This window comes from Myotis brandtii, unplaced genomic scaffold (genome assembly GCF_000412655.1).
Source record: "Myotis brandtii unplaced genomic scaffold, ASM41265v1 scaffold247, whole genome shotgun sequence".
NCBI lineage: Eukaryota > Metazoa > Chordata > Mammalia > Chiroptera > Vespertilionidae > Myotis > Myotis brandtii.
Genome location: NW_005359352.1, coordinates 3,176,719 through 3,189,017, shown reverse-complemented (window position 1 = coordinate 3,189,017; position 12,299 = coordinate 3,176,719). Strand labels below are relative to the sequence as shown.

Here is a 12,299-nt window from a genome sequence, read left to right as displayed (position 1 = left end):
TGTGTGTGTGTGTGTGTGTGTGTGTGTGTGTCTGTCTTTCTGTCTGTAGGTTCCCATGTTCAAAACGTTATTTTGTAACAAAAATTTCAAAAGAAATCTTGAGCCCGGCCCGTGGCTCAGTGGTTGAGCATTGTCCCATGAACCAGGAAGTCAGGATGCCATTCCCCGTCAGGGCAGGTGCCAGGTTGCAGGTTCCCCAGCAGGAAGCACGCAGGAGGCAGCCGACTGATATTTCTCATGGATGTTTCTCTCTCTCTTTCCCTCTCCCTTCCGCTCTCTGAAGTCAATAAAAACCTACTTTCAAAAAAAGAAATCTTGATACTATATTATCAGTGATACTTAAATTTCAATCTTGCCTGTAAAAGGTCCTCATAATCTTGATTTGGTGGAATTATTAAATCTTTCATTCATTTCTTCACCTATACCAATAGCTACCATTCACTGAAAATTTAATGTGTCAAGTCATGTGCTAGGTGCTTTCACCTCATTACCTGTATGCCTTTCACAACAACACTAAGACAGAAGTGTACTTATTCCATTAAGCTCTGAGGGCTGGCAAGCTCCCTGGAGGCTGGTAGCAGCTGTGGGAACGTGGCGTGGGGACGCCTTTCCAGAGTGTCTGACTCCAGAGTCTGTCTGGGTCGGGGACACAGACAACATGGGGCACGGTGTGCTCCATGGAGCCTCAAAGAGCTGGAAGGGACAGAGGAACTTGGAATGTGAAACAGTGGGTGGTAATGTAGGAATCGATGACGTTTATGCTGAGGCGGCTAACATACCGGGAGCTGCCTGGTCCATGAGGGCCCCATGGGGGAGGACTGAGCCACACTTTGACCACATGCAGCATCTCCACCAGAACACTCTCCAGGGTGATGACGAGGAGGTGGGATCAGCCTGGCCTATGCCAAGAGGGGTGACCCAACATATTTGCCTTCATTCAGAACTTTGGTTTTGGGAAGTGGGGGGAATTTGAACCAGACTGATCAAGGGTTGTAAACTAGAAGGCTGAAGGCTGCTGGGAGCCCACAGATGTGTTTGTTATGGTAACAATCTGCGTAAGGGACTGGCCAGCAGGGCGCCCTCTGCTGGTGGGACCAGGACACTGCGCCCCGCCGGGCCAGCAGGGAGCCTCCTTTAGGAGGAGGTGTGTGAATATCCCCGCACCTGCCTGGCGGCCGCCCCTCTCCCCCACCACACACAAACACAAACACACACACACACACACACACACACACACACACACACACACACACACACTGTGCCCCCAGACTATGTGATCATCCTTGATTCCCAGGGAGTGACCTGGGGAGGCCCAAGCAGGAAGCCGGAAGCCAAGAGAGGGCACCCAGCTCTGGCTTCCACGGGCTGGCTGTAGGAAGGACTACGCTCCCTGCCTGTCTGCCTCCCCCGCCTCCCTCCTGACCTGAGTGTGGCCCTGCCCCTAACCTTGCTCCCTCCTTTGTAAGCAGCTTCTTCCTTACACCTTTCCCAGCCACCCTGAGGCCATGCCAGGAGTTGGGGGTCAGGCTCTCCACCCCTGGGATTTGGGAGCTGCTGGTCCTCCTGCTTTGCACAGGCTCAGCCCCAGGCCCTGCTGCTCACAGCACCGGGATGGGTCTCGCTTGTCAGCACTTTCACACCGTTTTTGTCATTTCTCTCTCCTCTTCCACTGAGCCCTTTCCTTTTGCCCAGAGCCAATGGAATCCATACTCTAAAAATCACCAAACTGCAATACAGAAATAAATAACTTGTTTGCATTAAAGCAGCCACAGTATATAGTTTACTGCCTCACAAGGATGGGAACCCATCCCGGTCAGAAGAGATTCCCCAGACAATAAATCAATCTGCTTTTCCCACTTCATGCTCTGGCTGCTCTCCATGCTGTGTGGGCCTTTGGCGAGTCTGAGTAGTAATCAAATCCTGATTTGTGTGAGGATACGGAACTTTTCCCTCATGATAAGTGCAGAGGAAATTTGGAAGTGACTGTTCCCTCCCAGGCCTTGCTGCCTGGGAGTCCTGTTTACTGGAGTGTCCAGAAGCGATGATGACATTTTCCTTTCGTTTTCCATTTTACAAACACCGATTATTCATTGTCAGTGTATGATCCTCACCTGTCACTGGTGGTGTTGAATACTACAGCCCAACTCTAAAACAGCTGCACATCAACACACCAAACTTTTAGTTTGAATCTGATTTCAACACTTTCCCGCCTGGAATGGATGCTTGATAATACAAGTGAGTATTTGACTTTTCAGAAGCACAAAATAATGACCTTCCTGCAGGGCACGTGGCTGTGCAAAGGCTTGGCATGAAGTCACGTAGGAAAGGCGTGTGGACACTTATCTGTGGCTCCCTGTGTGTTACATAAAGACACACACATGGGAGCACGTTGGAGGGAACACAAGTCGCCTCACAGACAGAACCTCCTGATAATGAGATTGGACAGAGGCTGCCTCCACTGTGCGTCCCCTCCCTCTGGACCTGCCTTGGGTTTTAAGCTGACAAACCCCAGCAGGTACTGGATGAAGTTCCAGTTACACATGGTTGATCTTGGTTTTGAGACAAAAGAAAAGGCCACATGATATTTGCAATGGTGTCTATTATGCTAATATCACACCGCCTGCTACATAAAGACTCCAAATGAAATGTCTCATTCTTAGTACCCAGAGAATATGTTTTTCTGAATGAAAACCCAAGCACTTTAGAATTATAATTCAGTTTTCATAGTTCAGGGCTCTAACACTGGGATATTTTCCAAACGTAAAGATTTTATGATTTATTTAAATCTAAAATTACAATTAAACACTTCTATTCTGGAAATACTATTTAAAAAATAAAAGGGCAAGCCACAGACTGGGAGAAAATATTTGCAGAACATGTGATAAAGAATTTGTATCCAAAATATACAAAGAACTCTTAAAATGATGGTAAGAAAACAACCCAATTCAAAATGGGCAGAAGATCTGAACAGATACCTCACCAAAGATGTACAAAGATCCACAGATGGCCCTAACTGGTTTGGCTCGGTGGATAGAGCGTCAGCCTGCAGATCGAAAGGTCCCAGGTTCGATTCTGGTCAAGGGCATGTACCTTGGTTGTGGGCACATCCCCAGTAGGAGGTGTGCAGGAGGCAGCTGATCGATGTTTCTCTCTCATCGATGTTTCTAACTCTCTGTCCCTCTCCCTTCCTCTCTGTAAAAAACCAATAAAATATATTTTTAAAAAAAGATCCACAGATGACCAATAACTACATGAAAAGATAACATCATAGGTCATTAGGGAGAAAGGGGTTTGCTTGTATGACTGTCACCAGGGACAGCGACCAGCGGGAGGTGAAAGGTGACCTGAAACTAACACAACAGATAAGGAAGCCAGTGTGGAGCCTCCTGGGGCACACGCGGTAGCAAGGTACCTGGAGAACCAACAGCGCATCGTGGATCAGCCTCACTCCCCACCTCAACTCTCCCTGCAGCAACCAAGCCTGGGCCTTCCAGAGAGGAGAGGGGAGGAGAGAAAGGAAATCGACTGGAACAAAGACACCGCCTTCTAATATCGGGGAAATCTTCAGCACACTGACTGACTCCCATCAAATGGCCCCAAGAAAGCCCCTAAACCAGTGGTCGGCAAACTGCGGCTCGCAAGCCACATGCGGCTCTTTGGCCCCTTTAGTGTGGCTCTTCCACAAAATACCACGTGCGGGCGCGCATGTACAGTGCGATTGAAACTTCGTGGCCCATGCGCAGAAGTCGGTATTTTGTGGAAGAGCCACACTCAAGGGGCCAAAGAGCCGCATGTGTCTCGGGAGCCGCAGTTTGCCAACCACTGCCCTAAACAAGCCTCACAAATAACACAGCCCTGCTCACCTTTGTTAGGTGGCACCTAACAGTGAACTGAAAATGAGGCATCGCCAGATGTTTAAGGGAACCTGCTCCAGGGAGAAGAGATGAAAGTAAACCAGCAGATATGATAGTTTTTGATAAACTACCCTCTAACAAAATGAGACACAAAAAGCATTTTTATTGCTTATTGTTCATCTAATAATACTGTTTAGGGTTTCAGCCATGCCAAGGTCTTACTTTGATGTATTTTTAATGAGTAGGATAAACCATATCAATTGCCATTTGCATAGGTAAAAATGGTCAAATACCAGCCATTACATATATTCAACATAATTTTTTAAAAATAGAAAGGAGAGAATTATTCCAATATCTAGGCCAGCAACCAAGGAAGTAGCAAAAAGTAGAGGGTCTTATAAATGTACAATAGTAGCAAGATCTGGGTTTTAAATTTTAGAAAACAAGCTGATTTTTAACTGTTGTGAAATCCAAGACCAAGTAAATGAAGCTACCTGCTGAACACAGCTTTAATGTGCACATGATTAGCGGAGAAGGTTCTGGAATTCAGGGTGACTGACTCCATGCCCTGACTTCCGTTACCAATAAAATGTGGGCCAAGATGAAACCTTAGGGCAGCATGAGCCAGAGGCAGTGGGTGAGAGGAAGCCTTACGCACAGGAACATGTGGCCATGAACCCGTGTAACCAGAGAACGTCATGTTGACAGCCGGCTCTTCAACTGACCCGGGGACAAACATTCACGACACGGATTCCAAGAAGGATAAACTTGAAATATCCCAGATGTGAAGCAATTAAACCCTCACTCGGAAGGAATGACCCAGATAGCTGCACAAAATATCCATGACAAGAAATTAAAATGAATTTATGCTCTCATAAAAAATGTAGGCAAGACTCTTGTCAGATTTCTGGAGACTAAAATAAGCAAATGTGCCACACACACATGCATGCACACACATGCAGAAATATGTGTGCATGCACACAATGTGGACACACAAGCATCATGTGTACACAAGTAATGTACACACGTGTGTGCAGGTGCATGCACACACCCATGTTCACAAATGTGTGTGCTCATGTGCACATATATGTGCGCACACATGAGCTGGTGCACACACACACACAAGCCATCCAGGCAAAGGACAAACATGGTACTTGGAGCCTGGGCTATGCTTCTAACCCAGGTCGACTCCATTGGAACCAGGGCACCTCTGTACTCGTCAGACCCGACTCTCTCTTCCTTTCTCAAGCCTCTGGGACAAGGGCACCACCTGCACGGAGGACATGCACCGTGGATGGAGACAGTGCCAGAGAGTCCTTCCCAGCACATCCTGCCCCAGCAATTTATAAATATCCGTGTGGAGGTGGAAGACACGCTGACACCAAAGGACACACCTGCGTCACAGCCTCGCTACTGGAGCCTTTTACTGCGACCTCAGAGCAACGAGAGCCAAACTGTCTTCCGAAAAGATGGAGGGCCTGATGCTTGTGCAGACAGACATCCGCACCTCCGTTCACACAGCCCGTGAGGCTCACACGTGTTCCCATTCGCGCCACCTGGAAACTCTACCCAAAGGACAGGCACCCCCACTACAGAAAGCGCAGTGACCCCCTCTAATAAACACCGCTGTCTCAGTCCCCACGTGGGTGGCTGGGGGTGCCACTGCGGCCGAATTGCTCTTGTTCCGGACGAGAGGGGGTGCCATTGCGCCGGAATCAGGACCTGCCTGGGTGGCATGGGTGCAGCGCCGGGCTAACACTGCGCAGCCCTGGGACTGGTGCTGAGTGCGTGTCATGACCTTGTCTTTATTGTCACCTTATGCTAAGCAGATGCCACTCGCCAAGTGCCAGAGGACGCAGACCGCCCAGCGAGCCGTGGAAGTTCCCGTGAGCAGAGACTTCGTGGAGGAAACTGGAGACACGTGGAGAGACTAGTCACGTCCCACAGCTGAGCCCTGAAAGCCAGGCCTGCACATTCACGGGGCACCACCCTTTCTCTTGGACGTGTGTTTAGATTTTATAGATTCCTGCTAGATTTTGTTATGTAAGCTTCATGTACTGAAAGGTCCTAATTAAGTATTTTTAAATGTTGACTAAAATGTTCACTAGTCTAGTTTGTAATACATATAATGAAACTGTCATATAATTTATTTTCCTTTAAAAACAGGCTTCTCATACAAATTGCCCATGGAACTTTTATTTAGAATTTAAGGTCATTTGGGGCTTAGTGTCATGTAAACAAAATTCTCCAAAATGCAAGGGTCCTTTTTTGGGGTGTTGCATTCCTACAGGCCCTGGTCAGCCAGGCTGCCAGCTGCAGCAAAACAAACCCTCCCTGGTCTGGGAGCTCAGCTGCCTGGGGCTGTGCCCCATGCCAGTCCTGAGTCATGGATTCTGAATGCGGTGTGACAGGAAAACAGACACACCTTCTATTTTGGCATTTTGATCTGACAAAGGCCTCATGTATTTCTACTGCAATATAGTGGCCCAAACGCTGTCTGGGCAGAGGGCTCCGGCTCGGAGAGAAACCTGCCCTCAGGCCCTGAGTTTACTGCGCGTTTGGAAACGGCATATCTGGTGAAGGATCTGCAAGCCCCTTTCCCAGGCACGGGTTTCAGAGCTTAGACGTGTGATTCTGAGCTTCAATTCTCTTCTAGTGAAAAGAAAAACAATAATATCCACTTCTTAGGTTGGATGTGTTGCCCGGGCAATGCCTGGAACAATGTTTGACCCAGAAAGAGGAGTCACTATGAGGCAGGACAGTAAGAAGCTGGGAAAATGTCTTGGCAGATGGGACGGGGAAACTGAGACAGAGCCGAACAAACTGGCCCAGCAGTTTACAGCAGGTGCATAAGGTCACCAGGTGCCTAGCAACGGGCAAAGCAGGTGCCGGGCCTCGCCCCCAAGGTGGCCTTTCCTCCTCTGGCACATTGTTGGTCATGCGGTTTGGACCTTTCCTCTCTGGAGATAACATCTAGGCCCCAGTTCTCTTTCAGGTCCAGGCCCAGAGAAGCAGCAAAACCAGGCTGGTGACCAGAACCAGCTCCAAAGATTAACAAGCCCTGTCCTGGTGCTGACCCATCAGTGGGGACCGTGACCCTGAAAAGCACACCTGGAAAGATGATGACTATCTATTGAGATCTTCCCTAAGACCTTGCCAACTCCCAGCCTTTAAAGCCCTCACCCTCACTACCCTCCAGGTCCCAGCAGGAGCTCTCTCTCCTAGGAGGACCCACCCTGCTCCGGCCCCTCCCTGCCCCCTCTCCTTCCCCCACAGGCATGCATCTCCTGACCTCTAAGGGGCCCCATGGGACTTGCCGTCAGGGGAGCAATGGGCAGTGACAGCTCGTCACGGCTCACCCCCTGAACCTGTCCCCGAGTAGAATTATTTAGAGAGACTCCATGAAATGAATTCCATAATCGATCTGACAGTCAGCTCTGAGTTGGGTTCGATTCTCTCTAAGCTACTAATCAAACAATTCTATGTACGATCAATAAAACATCATTGCTGCCCTAACACCGTGGTCGGCAAACTGCGGCTCGCGAGCCACATGCGGCTCTTTGGCCCCTTGAGTGTGGCTCTTCCACAAAATACCACAAAATACCACGTGAGGGCACGCACGTACAGTGCGATTGAAACTTCATGGCCCATGCGCAGAAGTCGGTATTTTGTGGAAGAGCCACATGTGGCTCGCGAGCCACAGTTTGCCGAGCCGAAGTTTGCCGACCACTGCCCTAACCGGTTTGGCTCAGTGGATAGAGCGTCGGCCTGCGAACTGAAGGGTCCCAGGTTTGATTCCAGTCAAGGGCATGTACCTTGGTTGCAGGCACATACCCAGTAGGGAGTGTGCAGGAGACAGCTGATCGATGTTTCTCTCTCATCGATGTTTCTAACTCTCTATCCCTGTCCCTTTCTCTCTGTAAAAAAAATCAATAATAAAAATATACAAACAAAAAAACAACCATTTAAAAAAAACCAAAACAAACAAACAAAAAAATCATTGCTTTAATTTCACTGAAGCTAAATTGGGGGTCTTGTAAAACACACAATCTGAGATATGTGACGTTACAGGTTAATGTTGTGGAAAATTAGAATGAAGATTGGCCTTTCTGGGCCTATTCCTACTCAAAATTGTCATTAGCATGTTGAGTTTCACTATAAAGGTTTTCATGATGCTATTCTCAGATTAAGCAAATTTTTCAGGGATTGCAAATATGTAAAATGACAGATCGGTATCTAAATGTCTTCACAAACTAGAGCAAAGCAAGTCTAACATGATCCCATTTAACTGGGATGAATACGAGTCAGCGTTTTCTCCCAGCCCCACAACCTGTTTCCCAAGTTGAATAAATACAAGTGGCAAAGGAATTGTTTTGAAAAGCAAACATGATGACTTAAGAATTTCCAGACTCTTAACTCACAGTCAGCCTTCAGTGAAATATCTATTTTAGGGCAAGGAAAGGAAAAATATTGTGATGGCTAGTGAGTAACAGAAAGGCAAAGTAAGGAGCTCAGCAATTCTCTCTCCAAAAAACAATGTAAAAAGCTTGTAAAAACTGTGGAAATAGCCATTAACCATTTCTGAACTCTAAACACTAACCAAAGGTACACAACAAGCTGAAAAGCATTTATTCAGGAAAACTAGTAAACCTTGGGGGGAAACCAAAAACCAAAAACCAAGCGTCTGAGTGTTTTCATGCAACCTTACATTCATCCCGCCTTACCCCCGACACCACTGCTGTGGCCACCACTGGAGGCCTCCGAAAACCCCTGGACAAGAGCACCCCCACAACAAGAGGGTCACGTCCACACAACCAGGGAAGGTCACGTGACAGCTGCTGGAGGGCTTGATGGCAACCAGCACAACGTGGGAGCCATGGAGTTGAAAGGGACCCCTTGGGGCCAGCAGACCCTGGATAAGCCCCACAGGGTCCTGCAGATCTGAAACCGTCTTCACAAAACACATTTCTCTCCTTAGGACCCGAGAACACTGGGCCCTCCTGGCACTCTCTCCCTGGCATTTCCCCCTCCAGTGCCGTGCGAATGTGAAGCTGCAGAGGTGACATGACTCGTGGGCCATCCAGGCAGCACGAACAAAAAGCACCACAGATCACAGTGCACGCTGCACCACAGACATGTCTGGTGCCAGCAGGAGAAGGTGGGCTGGGTCTGACTCGGATGCTCTGGAGCTGGACTGGGCAGCTGTCTGAAACCTGGCCACTCGCGCAGCGTCTGTGCCTCTACAGCTCAAACAAACAGCTGAGGGGCTGGGATGTTAGCACTCACCTCCAAAGAGCAGTTTTCCACAAAACTGACTGCCAGTCTTTGGAGAGCCACCCTGCAAAAAAACATTATTTTAAACAGTATCAAAGAACATAAAAGTGACATAGAACAAGAAGAAAAACCCAGACTGGAGTTCAACTGGGGTTGAACAAACAGAAAACACACCTCAGAGAAGGAAGTCCATGATTCCCATGATCAGAGAAAGCAATTAGAGTGGCAGCAATGTGAACTCATGGTTTCAAAAATAAGTACAAAGGTAGGCAGATGCAGGAAGTGTGCGCATGGGTGAGCCGACAAATACATTTCTGCTCCAGCCACTGGGAGAGCCCAGAAGCAACAGCACCCCAGAGGCTGTGAGCTCACCCAGCCCCCAATCTGGTTCCTAAATACCACTGAGATATTGAGATACCATCTAAATGTCAGTAAGAAGGAACCAGGGCGCCTTGGAGAACATGTGTTGCCAGAAACCAGGGAAGTGCTCACAAAGGGTGTGGAGACGTGGAAAGGGGCCCACCTGAGAGAGCTCCCAATGCCCAGAGCTGAAATCATTTGGTCAACAAAATAAATAATAAAAATTCTATTTTATAATAAAACTAGAGGCATGGTGCACAGATTTGTGCACTGGTGGGGTCCCTCGGTGTAGCCTACGGGGATTAGACCAAAACTGGCAGTCCAATGCTGCCTGCCACTCCTGCTCACCCCGGCCCCGCTGCACCTGCCGCCGCTGCTTGGTAGGCTCGCTACCACTCTGCCGCAGTCTCCGGGCTGCAGCAGCCAGCCGTGAGCCCTGTGTCTGGCACCTGTCGGTCAGCTGAGCAGCACTCCCACTGTGGGAGCACACTGACCACCAGAGGGCAGCTCCTGCATTGAGCATATGCCCCCTGGTGGTCAGTGCGCACCATGGCAACTGGTCAACCGGTCATTCGGTCGTTCGGTCACTTAGGCTTTTATATATATAGATAACATAAACATACATGAGTTAACCCTGATATAAATAATCCTATATAATAAAAGGGTAATATGCAAATTGACCCTAATGGTGGGACGGGTCCCTATGACATGCACTGACCACCACGGGGCAGACGCTCAACGTAGGAGCTGCCCCCTGGTGGTCAGTGTACTCCCATAGGGGGAGCTCCATTCAGCCACAAGTGGGGCTGATGGCTGCGAGCGCAGTGGCAGTGGCGGGAGCCTCTCCCACCTTCTCGGAAGCGCTAAGGATGTCTGACTGCAGCTTAGGCCCACTCCCCATGGTGAGTGGGCCTAAGCTGTCAGTTGGACATCTCCCGAGGGGTCCCGGACTGCGAGAGGGCACAGGCCAGACTGAGGGACACCTCCCCCCGCCAAGTGCACAAACTTTTGTGCACCAGGCCTCTAGTTGAATAAATAAATAAGTGGGGAGAAGGCAGCTCTTCCTCACAGAAGTACAGAGAGTAAATGTAAAAAGAATCAGGAAAATATAAAACTTTTATTCAAACCCTACAGTAATAGTTCTTGGTGGCAAGATCCACTGTGGATGCAAAATTCATGGTCAAAGGATCTATATGTAGCATCAGAGTATCTCTGCAAGACGATTATTCATTACACAGGAAAAAGTAGTGACCTGAGGATGGAGAACCCAGTAGATGGCACTTTAGCCAAATGGTCAGTGTGATGTCATCCCTATGAGATATTGAGGGACATTGTGCAAAGTACCTGCCAGCACCATCCAGGGGGTCTCACATGACATGCACTAGACTGAGAGCCGTCAGCTGTGGGCAAGACCAAGAAGACACAGCTAAGTGCACAGGGACCCTCTCCTAGATCCTGGGCCTGGGATTTAATTGTGGCATCAGAACGCGTATTGAGGACATCGATGGAGAGATGTGAAATCCAAATAAAGTTGTGGTTTAATGAGCAGTTTTGAAAATTATAGTATGATTACATAAGAGTAACATTAGAGCAAGGGTGAAAGGTGTGTGGGAAATCTATGTATTATTTTTGCAAATTATCTGTAAGTCTAAAATTATTTCAAAATAAAAAACACAAAATTGCAATTGAATTTTGTGCATAAAGTTTTTTTTTAAGGTTTGCGTGTTTGTTTAAGCATTGCTTAAACCTGCCTCTGGGGACCGAGTTCTCCACTTGGATTCTCAGGGTCGTGGCTGATCTGCTGAGCTTGGCTGGGCCACTGTTGTGGTTGGCTTTCTTGGATGTTTTTATATGCACGTTTACGATATTTCATAACTGTGTGTTTATTATCATGGCAGAGAAAACAAAGCTGTCCGTCTTTGGGCCAAGCTCCTGTGGGACTACATCAGCGAAGGTGGAAGGGGAAACCCAGGAAGGAGACTGCCGGAGGCTGGGGGGCCTCCTCGCTGGGCTTAGGGTCACCTGAAGAGCCGTGCGTAGGCTGTTGGCTCATAGAAATGGTATTTCTGGGAAAGCGACAGACTTGGACGTAAATCTGAATAAAAAAAAAAACCAGTCTTGAGCGCTTTCTCTCCCTTTTCTTGGTCTGGACAAGCTGGTCCATGCCCCCGACCCACCTGGCTCCACGTGTGAAAGCTGGCGCTCTGGGTGGTGATGGTCAGGTGACCTTCAGACGAAGCCTGGGGGCAGGTGAGGAGCTGGAGGGCTCTCATCCCGTCAGATGCCTCCCACGTCCTACGGGTCCCAGATGGACAGATGTCACTTACGTTACACAAAGAAGAAACTGATGAAAGAATTCAGTTTAAAACAACAAGACACAAGTTTTAAATCTCCTATAATTATCTTACTTTAAAATGACGATTAATGTTTTTTCTTTAACATGTAAAATGTTTGCACTTTAATTGAAATCATATAAAAATATTACATGTGTTTCAGGGCCCAGGTTAACCAGGTACTTTCAAAGCCATTTTCTCATTTAATCCTCCAATTCTTTTTATAAGAAGGTGAACTGGGAAAAGTGTAATTAAGAAAACCACAAGGAAGAGAAAGCACGTGGACTGTCGTGTCCCGCATCTGGTGACGCCCGAGGTGTACCGTCTGCTCATGGGTGACTGTCCTGTCCGCACCTGCACCAGGTCGCAGTATCCGCAACCGGACAGCGCAGCGAAAGGCGTGTGAGAAGGAAGCCACGTGGTCACGGGCGTGCCGGTCACTGAGGAGAAACAGCAGCGAGGCCATGGCCTCGGGGAG

At 48.4% G+C, this 12,299-nt stretch overlaps 1 protein-coding gene across 1 annotated transcript in view; it reads right to left on the bottom strand.

Annotated features, from left to right (window-relative positions):
* Nucleotides 1-12,299, bottom strand: part of LOC102253994 — a 44,472-nt gene that overhangs the window by 27,926 nt on the left and 4,247 nt on the right. The window contains exons 2-3 of the mRNA XM_014540584.1: nucleotides 11,666-11,783; nucleotides 9,141-9,192 (exon numbers count right to left, since the gene is read on the bottom strand). Coding sequence (XP_014396070.1) covers nucleotides 9,141-9,192; nucleotides 11,666-11,783 — 170 coding nt within the window. The remainder of the gene's footprint in view (nucleotides 1-9,140; nucleotides 9,193-11,665; nucleotides 11,784-12,299) is intronic.